General features: G+C 39.9%; 2 protein-coding genes across 2 annotated transcripts; both read left to right on the forward strand.

Moving 5' to 3' along the window:
- On the forward strand, positions 1 to 2,609 carry LOC143877733 (uncharacterized). The gene is made up of 2 exons (XM_077379940.1): positions 1 to 866; positions 1,303 to 2,609. The coding sequence occupies exon 2, from the start codon at positions 1,305 to 1,307 to the stop codon at positions 2,580 to 2,582; it is 1,278 nt and encodes a 425-aa protein (XP_077236055.1). The 5' UTR covers positions 1 to 866; positions 1,303 to 1,304; the 3' UTR covers positions 2,583 to 2,609.
- A 94-nt stretch (positions 2,610 to 2,703) lies between these two features.
- LOC143876395 (uncharacterized) lies at positions 2,704 to 3,330 on the forward strand. Its single transcript, XM_077378097.1, has one exon. It carries the CDS (start codon positions 2,704 to 2,706, stop codon positions 3,328 to 3,330), a length of 627 nt encoding a protein of 208 aa, XP_077234212.1.
- The last annotated feature ends 6,765 nt before the right edge of the window (positions 3,331 to 10,095 follow it).

Consider the following 10,095-nt stretch of genomic DNA (forward strand, 5'->3'; position numbering starts at 1 on the left):
GAATTCATGAAGCAACAATTTGAAAAGCACTTTGTTTACGATATGTTTTCGTAGATTTGAAATGAGGGAAGTTCCCTATGGCTTGAAGCGTTACAAATTTATGGCATGGTATTGCAAACATTAAAATTGCTTCTCTCTATAATTGCATACAGTCTTGGTATGGAATGGATTCCGCCAGTAAGGTTGATCTCTGGTGGGGATCTAGTGCCCAACCTACCAGTGGGTGAGTACACTGGACGTGATCACGTAGACCGGTCAAATTTTATCTACCCGTAAGGTTGATCTCGGGCGGCCAGTAGGGAGTCCTCTGGCTATTGATATTGTGACATTGCGCACTTTTGGACCTGTGAGTCCTGCGAACGAGTGTTCGCCTTGGGTTACGCTACTTGCCAATAAGGTTGGAAATTGGCCACAGAGAAGACTGTTATGTTTGAAAATATATTACTGTTAAGTATTTGATTTCCAAGTGGAAAAATGCAAAATCAAGTGTTTGAAAATATATATTCTTGTCATTGATTTCCAAGTGAAAAACTGCATAACCGAGTGGTTGGAACTGTTTTGTAAAAACATGTATTTTTCTTATATAGCTTATGTAGAAATGATCTTTTTAATTCTTATCAATTTCTGCATTGGCTAAATTTTATGGCATGCTACGTCTTTTCCGCACAAGTTTGTTTTTGGTTTTCCTATTAGCTGGCTTGGATTTGGAAAACCGGCTGGGCTGTTAGCTCATTATGTGGTTTAACAAATTTCAGATACAGAGGAGCGGCAGTAGATTTGCTGAGATCAGGCACTTGGATTGGAGCCTAGGAGATTTGTTCTTTATTTCATTGTTCCAATTTAGAAACCTTTGATATTTTATTAAGGTGATTGTCTTGAAATAATTATTGTTGGATTTAGACTTATGGACCTAATCTATATTTGTATTTCATTATGAGACTAAAATTTCCGCATTTATTAGTTACTCTGATTGTTGAGAATAGTTGATCGAAAAAGGAGCCTTGCATGCTTGTGGGGGCGACCCTATGGGCGTGCGGCGGCTGTCACGTGCGCCTTACCTAGAATTATGGGTTCGGGGCGTGACAGTAAAGTGGTATCAGAGCAATAGGTTTAAGAACCGGTAGGACCTTAGGCAAAGGCAAATTGTATTTTTACTACAGGACCTTAGGCAAAGGCAAATTGTATTTTTACTACTTAGGTAAAGGCAAATTGTATTTTTACAATTTTTACTACTTACCTTCCGATTAGATGTAGGTATTTTATAATCTAGAGCCTTACTAGTGTTTGCTATTGTTGGGATAGGTATGGCTCGTACCAAGAGAATGACTGACCTTGCTCGTAGCACGACCCGACTTCAGCGAAACCCTATACCGGCTCCAGTGCAGCCAAATCAGGCGCAAGAGGAGGAGCCTCCCACCCCTATCATCCATACTGCAGAGGGAGGGACTCATCAGGAAGAGCAAGGGTTACCCCGATTAGAGCGGATGATGGAGACTTTGGTTGGGGTGGTGACCCAACAGCAGCAGCAGCCTCAGCATCATCCGCCACAGGTCGAGCCTCGTCAGCAGAATAGGATGACCGAGTTTCGGAGGATGGCCAATACATTTGGAGGGACCACTGATCCTCTCGTGGCTGATGAATGGTTGCAAGAGACCGAGAAAATCTTTGAATTTCTGGGGATGGCAGCGCCGGACAAAGTAGTAGCTGCCACGTTCATGCTTAGAGGAAGTGCAGATGCTTGGTGGAAGATGGAGAAGCGTGTCAGGGGGAGCGCTATCATTGCATGGGATGAATTCTCTACAGCTTTCTATGACAAATATTTTCCTGATAGTGTGAGGATTCTTAAGGAAAATGATTTTTTCAATTTAAAGCAAGGGAACAGATCTGTCATAGATTATGAGGCAGAGTTTACGAGATTGGGGATGTTTGCACCCATATCGGTCATGGAGGACGACGGGCTTCTTGCTCGCCGTTTCCAAGACGGACTCAGGGAGCCTATCAGGCATCGAGTAAAAGATTTCCAGCTTAAAACCTATGCAGATGTGTTGAGTAAGGCTTTACAGGTTGAGGAAGGAGTCATCAGGTCCCAACAGCATAGGGACCAGCAGAAGAAGAGATTCAGGGCAGGAGGTCAGCAGGATGGCCAGATTTCAGGAGAGCCATCTAAGAGGCCTAATTCCTACCGCCAGGGAGGTGGATCACAGCAGAGGTCAGGCGACCATCGCCCGCAGCATCAGAGTGCTGGTCAGAGGTCTAGCTTGTGTGCCAAATGCAAGAAACATCATGCAGAAAAGGATTGCCCATGGATCACTGGGGCATGTTTTGAGTGTGGCCAGTTGGGTCACAAGGTAGCAGATTGTCCTCGGAAGAGAAATTTTCAGTTTTCAGGAGCACCCCCAGCAGCGCGAGTTCCGCCCACAGGAGAGAATCGGGCACCTCCAGCGGTGCGAGTCCCGCCCACAGGAGAGAATCAGGCATGGAATAAGAAGCAGAGGATCCCAAGCCGAGTCTATGCACTAACCGAGCAGGACGCTATGGCCTCTAATGCAGTGGTGACAGGTATGTCATTAGTTAGTTGTTGATATTCTTATTCATATAAATGTCTATAAAATTTCAACGTATTGCATTTTGATGTTTGCTTAGTTAATAGTGGGAATAGGTTAACCTATGTTTGCTTAGTTAATAGTGGGAATGGGTTAACCTATGACAGGTACCCTTCCAATAGCTTCGGTCTATGCATGTGTATTATTTGATTTGGGTGCCTCACATTCTTTTATATCATCCCGGTTTGTTGTGAAGCATGGATTAGTTCATGAGCCTTTAGATGTAGAGTTATGTGTAGACACACCTGTAGGAGGTAGCCTGATTACCGACAGGATTTGCAAGTCGTGTGCAGTGAAGATCGGTGACAGGGAGTTACCCGCTGATTTGGTAGTCTTGGAGATGAAGGATTTTGATGTTATTCTTGGGATGGATTGGCTGGCTGCTAATCATGCCAGCCTAGACTGTCACAGTAAGTTAGTGACTTTTCAGATGCCAGGACAGCGAAGGTTCAGTTTTATTGGTAGTCCTGGTGGTGCGCCCACCCAAATCATTTCGGCTTGCAAGGCTAGCAGATTGTTAAGGAAGGGTTGTGAGGGATTTCTTGCCTCTATATCAGAAGTCAGTCAGGAGGCCCTCAGGCTAGAGGACATCACAATTGTACGAGACTTCCCTGATGTATTCCCTGAAGACTTGCCGGGGTTGCCTCCAGATAGAGAGATCGAATTCTCCATTGATCTTGTACCTAGCACGGGTCCCATTTCTAAGGCTCCCTATTGTGGGACCTGATCCCGCGAGAGGAGCGTGGGGCGCGAGCCGCCATGCACTCTCTCTCTTGGTCTCTCGTACCCACGCGATTGGCGTGTGCTTCTTAGTGTTGATTTTAATTCGTCTTTTATGTGAACTTGGGATCGCTAAGGCAATCCGAATTCCACACAAAAGATACTGACAGAGTCGCCACCTAGATGTGGGATCTAGGACCCGTAATTAACCAGAAATCTAGACTCGCTACCTGGTTACGAGAATGGAAGGTATGGGGAGTTATCCACCACATGCACCATTCCTGCCCGATAATCGGTCTTCGATTCCAAAAGCTAACTCTTTTAAATTTATTTTAAATGGCTCATTCAACTCTCTGTTAATGTGCTAACTACGGGACATGCATCCTATGATCTAATTTCAATGTGAATCCTAAATGTGTATCTTGATTTCTTTATTTGTCTGGATTCAATCTAAGTGACAGTTCTCCTAAAATTCTAATTTCATGGAAAATCCTAAGTGATTTGATTAAGCATTTACAAGAAAATTAATATACAAAACACCACAATTTGTTGTGATGCCGACTCGCGGGTGGTATGCCATCAGACATCCAAGCTGCCTACGTACCCAAGCCTCACTGGGATCAGAGTCGACGTAGTTCGGTGCACCTAAGCCAAGCTACTTATGCCTAACTCAACTAGGACACCGACCTAGACAGAATTGACTGTTTCAACAGTTTTGAGAGAAGTTATTTAATTCAAGTTGAGGATTTTATTATCTTAGGATTTCATCTGAGATGCTATATGATTCTTATCTAAATGCAAATTGTTCCTTAGACTAATGCAGGTTTGCCTACATCCTAGGTTACTAGGCTCGTCTTAAGGAAAGATTGGGTGACTAGTGTGACTAGACCTATGGCACGGTTGTTATACATAACAAACGTCCGTGATGAGGCTGGACTCCTAACTCTAGGACTCCCTAAAACTTAGGACACGACACAACACTAGTGTTCCTAAATTGGGCTCTAATGGTTCTTAGATTGGAAACCATAATCCAATGGTTCCGGAAGACTCGAGACAAATCAATTCAAATTCTTGAAGTTAATTAATTTCAGATTTCCTAGATTTTCGATTTATGGACACTTGAGGATTACCAATGGTTCTAGGGTTCACCAATTTCGGCCCAGAATAGCATCCAAGGAAGGGAATCGTGCGTTCTTTCCTTGCGCAATTTAATACTTAGGTTATAACATCTTATTGCCTGGCATATCTCAGGATTTCCGTGGACAGTAACCTCGGAGCCAACAACATGCTATAGCTTAAGTATTCAAATTGTCAAAGATCGGTTGCAATTGGGATACGATTATGGATGCACTGACCATTTTTCCAGGGAATTCTAATGATCCTAAGATTTCTGTTTCAATGGATTAAGGAGTTAATGTGTGACAGAGATTTAAGGTTCTTTAGAAATATTCAGATGATTTTCAATTAATTTCGGATTTTCAAAGAATTTTATCAATTTTAAACATATGAGTGATTTTACAAGTGAAATTGTAGCAAACGAATTCGAAATGAGTTGAAATTTCTACAGCAGCAAGATATGATGAAATGTAGCTTACGGAAAGAGTTTTACAGATTTTTACATTAAGCTCATATTTAATTTCGATTTAACAATTGATTGACCAGATTGCACAAATAACACAGAAACCACTAGAAATATGAATCTAAATTCAATGAAATTTCTACATTAATAAGATATAAGTAAAAATAACATACTGAGAAATTTTCATGAATTTTGGAAACCATTTACTATCAGTTTCAGATTTTTTAATTTTCAGACCAGATTATGAATTAACCCTACATCCCATATGAAAACAGATCCAAATCACTTGAAACTTTTACAGTAACTAGAAATGTGAGATTGAAGACTACTGTAAAAATTTTAAGAATTTTAGTTGTGATCTGATGTCAGTAACAATTCCTCCAAAAGCTGGTAAATTTCAAAGAAAGCATAAAATAATATACCAAACAAATTCTCAAAATTCTCAAAATTTCATGGTAGAATGTACTGGTATCATATTAGTTTCCCACGAAATTTCATTAATTTTGGAATTCATTTAGTATATATTTTATTTTCGAAACACTCATGGAGATCATGATTTTGAGCATACATATTTAATTTTCAACTAAATCCAATTAAATACTAAAAATCATGCAAATATACCAAATAATTCTAGAAAAATCTAAAAATTAAGTACCTACCTGTGATCGAAATCCTCGCCGAATCCGAGAGCCGAAAAATTCGAAAATCGCACCGCCGCTTGATCCGCTTCCGCTTTCTTTCTCTTTTTCTTTGTTTTATTTTCTTTTATATTTTTTTTATATGGAACAAGGGAGAGAGATGGGGAGAAACAAATAAGGAGAGAAAGTAGATAATGATAGTGTGAGAGTGAGAGAGTGAGAGATATTGAGGGAGAGAAAGAGAAAACTATCCAAAAACAATGTGTTGTTTTTTTTTTTTTTTCTTCCTCTCATCACCTCTCTTTATATAGTGAAAAACTTAGTGGAGAGGTGGAAATAAACAATGAGAATGGTGGGTGTGGTGGAGAATAATGGAAATAAACAATGAGAATGGTGGGTGTGGTGGAGAATAATGGAATATATAATGGTAATGGTGGGAATTGTGGTGGGGAATAATGGAATATATAATGTGAATGGTGGGTGTGGTGGAGAATAATGGAAATAAACAATGGTAATTGTGGGAATGGTGGTGGGAATAATGGAATATATAATGGTAATGGTGGGAATGGTGGTGGGAATAATGGAATATATAATGGTAATGGTGGGAATGGTGGTGGGGATAATGGAATATATAATGGTAATGGTGGGAATGGTGGTGGGAATAATGGAATATATAATGGTAATGGTGGGAATGGTGGTGGGGATAATGGAATATATAATGGTAATGGTTGGAATGGTGGTGGGGATAATGGAATATATAATGGTAATGGAGATAATGGTGTTATTTTAAAGGGAAAAATGAAGTTAGTGGAAATGGTAGAGAAAGTTAAGTCATGCTAATGGTGAGTCCCACATCAGCGGGTTCCGCACAAGCGGGTCCCACATCAGCGGGCCCTACACAAGCGGGTCCCACATCAGCGGGTCCCACACAAACGGGTCCCACACTAGCAGGTCCCACACTAGCAGGTCCCACACAAACGGGTCCCACACCAGCGGGTCCCACATTCTCTTTTGCTCGGATTCTCATGAATAAACCTTCTCAATACTCAACGGAAAAAAATCAGAACATTGCAGGAATGACCAGAAAGATTTGAGAAAGCGTAAGGGACGAACACCGGAATAGAAAACTCTGAAAAATTGACAGCGAAACCCTAATTTCTTTGTTGATCAGAGCGGAGCAAAATGGGGTGTCTACAGATGCCCCTCTTTGGTAGAGATGACGTAGTTATCGAATTTCAAAGCAAAAGTGACAGTGCCATTTTGCGTAGCTTTGATCGACAAAGGACTCCCTAGACACAACGCAACCTAACTTAATGCAAGACCCTAGATGAAATCCTAGAATTTGAACATATATCACAATCGCTTACTCTAAACACCATGAGATGGCAGTTTAGAATAACGGAGAATCAGATTTACTCTAGGTGCAAAAATCTTGCAATCGAGAACAAAAATGATTATGATGCGGCGCTGTTTTCGAACGGGCAACGAAGGAACGGGATACCATTTTCAAATGAATTTTCAGAGGGAAAAGAATACCGTTTTTGAACGGTTTCAGATGAAACAAGACGCCATCTTCAAATGGTCTTAGAGAGAATGACTTTCAAAAAGTTTTTTTTTTTTTTTTTTTTTTTTTTTTAAAAAAAAAATAAAAAATAAAATAACGAAGCCTCATTTTTGAACGGGCTTAGACACGAGATATCACTTTGAATGGATTCAACAAGAAGGAGGCCTTGCATTCGTACGGGGTCGAAAGGCTAAGAGACCGTATTTGTACGGTCTCCCAAAAGAATGAGCAGCCATATTTGTATGGATCCCAAAGAGAAATAAGAGACTATTTTAGAATAGACTGAGAAATGATGAGATACCGTATTCATACGGTACTAAAAAAGGAGTAAGAGACCATTTTCGAATGGACCTGGAGAGAATGAATCAACATATTTATATGAATTCCAAGGAAATGAGACATCACATTTGTATGATGCTCAAAGAAAATTAAGGGATCATTTTTTTTTTTTTTTTTAATGGACTTGGATAAGATGAAATACCATATTTATACGGATTCCAAAAAAATGATACATTACATTTGTATGATGTTCAAAGGGGATAAGAGACCATAGTTGTATGGACTTGAAGAGAATGAAATACCGTATTTTTACGGAGTTCCAAGGATATGAGGTATCATATTTGTATGATGCTCAAAAGGGAATAAGAGACCATAGTTGTATGGACTTGAAGAGAATGAAATACCGTATTTTTACGGAGTTCCAAGGATATGAGGTATCATATTTGTATGATGCTCAAAAGGGAATAAGAGACCATTTTTGAACGGACTCAGAATGAAATACAGCATTTTTACGGCTTCCAATGAGATGAGACATCATATTTGTATGATGTTCAAAGAGAAAAGACCATTTTCAAATGGACTCAGGGAGAATGAAATGACGTATTTATACGAATTTCAAGGAAATTAGACACCATATTCATATGATGTTCAAAGAGAAAAGACCATTTTCCAATGGATTCAGAGAATTTGAGCTTCGACAGAGATTATCAAAAAAAGGAAATTGAAATCTCCAATTAACAACTTTGGAAGCGAAGGATTCAATACTACCATGCAGCAAAGGACTTTCAAGGCTTGAATATGAGATGCCACTTCATTAGCAGCCTGCCCCAATTTGAGGCATTCTAACCTTCTTCCATTCATTGACCAGAGATCATTCTTTAGAGATTTTTCGCCATTCGCGGCAATCTCGCCTTTTTCCAGTTTCTCGGAACCTGTTAATAAACCTGCCTTCAGAGTGATTGCACCCTACAATTCTAAAAATAGAGTTCGTAAATTTGTCTAAAAAAATAAAAAATAAAAAAAAACAGAACCACAGACATTCGTAATAAAAAGACAAAATAAGAAAGATTACTCAAGTAATCTCGTGATGCTTCTGACTTATCAGTATTTTCTTTTGGGTTAGGCTAACCTCTTTTAAAGAATATTTCTCCATTGATAAACATCTTCACTTATTTTTAAGACAGTGATACTTCATATATCTTTCTATCAACTTTCGGATTGCTTTGAAATTAATGCCCCTAGTTTCAGGAATCATTATTATTAGCTTTGCCTGACCTACCGTGAGTTCAGAGATTGATATAATTCTTCTGGCGTGAACCCAATCTTACCACGACCAAGTCTTCCTTTTTAGATTTTCAACTTGGCGGACCGCTCAACCTTAACTTTTGCCTAAATCGTCTTTTTAGGTTTTCGACTCAGCAGGCCACCCCTTAACTTTTGCCTAAGCCGCCTTTTCAGGTTTTCAACTTAGCAGGGGAATGATCCTAAATTCTGCCTAGATTGCCTTTTCAGGTTTTCAATCTAGCGGATCTTCAAGCTCCATTTTCTTTTTCTTTTTCTTTTTTTTTTTTTTACTTGAACACCAAAAGGACTTTAAGGTGAGGTAGGGCTTTTCAAAGAATGGCTTAAGGTTTTGCAAGAGTTTCGACCGAACCTGTGAACAGGTTGCCTACGTATCCCAGTGTAGGAATCAGGTCATGCGTAGTTTAGGGCGAATGCCCCTAGTATATTGGGTTTTGAAAGAAAATTTTATTTAGGCTCAAAAGGGTTTGCAAAATGTTATAAATTTTTTGATTTTAGGTTATGAATTTGGGATTTATTTGGCCAAAAGAAGGCCTTCTGGTGTTCAAGCATAGAACCTCTTGAGTTGATCAAGGTTTGTTGGTTCTGGTAATATTTCTCCATTTAAATTACGGAGCTTGACGGCTTTTCCGGGTAAGATTTGGTCCACAATGTATGGTCCTGACCAATTTGGTTTGAACTTGCCCCTTGGGTCAAACACTGGTGCTCGATTCTCTTTCAGAACCAGATTGCCTTCTTCTAAATCTCTGACCTTAACCTTTTTATTAAAAGCCCGGGCTATTCTGCGCTGGTAACCCTGTACATGGTAAAGTGCTTTTAACCTCTTTTCATCTAGCATGTTCAGCTCTTTATATCTGGCGTCTGCCCATTCATTTTCTGGCAACTTGACTTCAGTCAATACTCGGAGCGAAGGTACACGGATCTCCACAGGTAGCACTGCTTCCATACCATAAACAAGAGAGTAAGGGGTTGCCCCAGTTGAAGCTCTAATTGATGTTCTGTAAGCCCACAATGCGTACGGCAACTTATTCGACCAATCCTTATAAGTTTCTGACATCTTGCTAATGATAGTCTTGACATTTTTGTTTGCAGCTTCCACCGCTCCATTTGTCTGCGGCCGATAAGGTGAAGATTTATGATGCTTAATCTTGAACTCTTCGCAAAGAGTGATAACTTCTTTCTTGAAATGAGATCCGTTATCTGAGATAAGTTCATGGGGAATTCCATATCTGCATATGATGTTGGTTCGTATGAATTTAGCAACTGATGCGGATGTAAGCTTTGCATAAGAAGCGGCCTCAACCCACTTAGTGAAGTAGTCAATTGCAACGAGTATGTACTCGTGACCACTAGATGACTTAGGGGAAATCTTGCCAATTATGTCAATTCCCCATACCGAAAACGGCCAAG

This window comes from Tasmannia lanceolata, unplaced genomic scaffold (assembly GCF_043159265.1).
Source record: "Tasmannia lanceolata isolate RefF3 unplaced genomic scaffold, GAP_Taslan_0.1 ptg000005l, whole genome shotgun sequence".
NCBI lineage: Eukaryota > Viridiplantae > Streptophyta > Magnoliopsida > Canellales > Winteraceae > Tasmannia > Tasmannia lanceolata.

What these genes read in the sequence shown, in the direction of transcription:
- LOC143877733 (XM_077379940.1), top strand. Translation starts at nt 1,305, where the DNA reads ATGGCTCGTACCAAGAGAATGACTGACCTTGCTCGTAGCACGACCCGA.
- LOC143876395 (XM_077378097.1), top strand. Translation starts at nt 2,704, where the DNA reads ATGACAGGTACCCTTCCAATAGCTTCGGTCTATGCATGTGTATTATTT.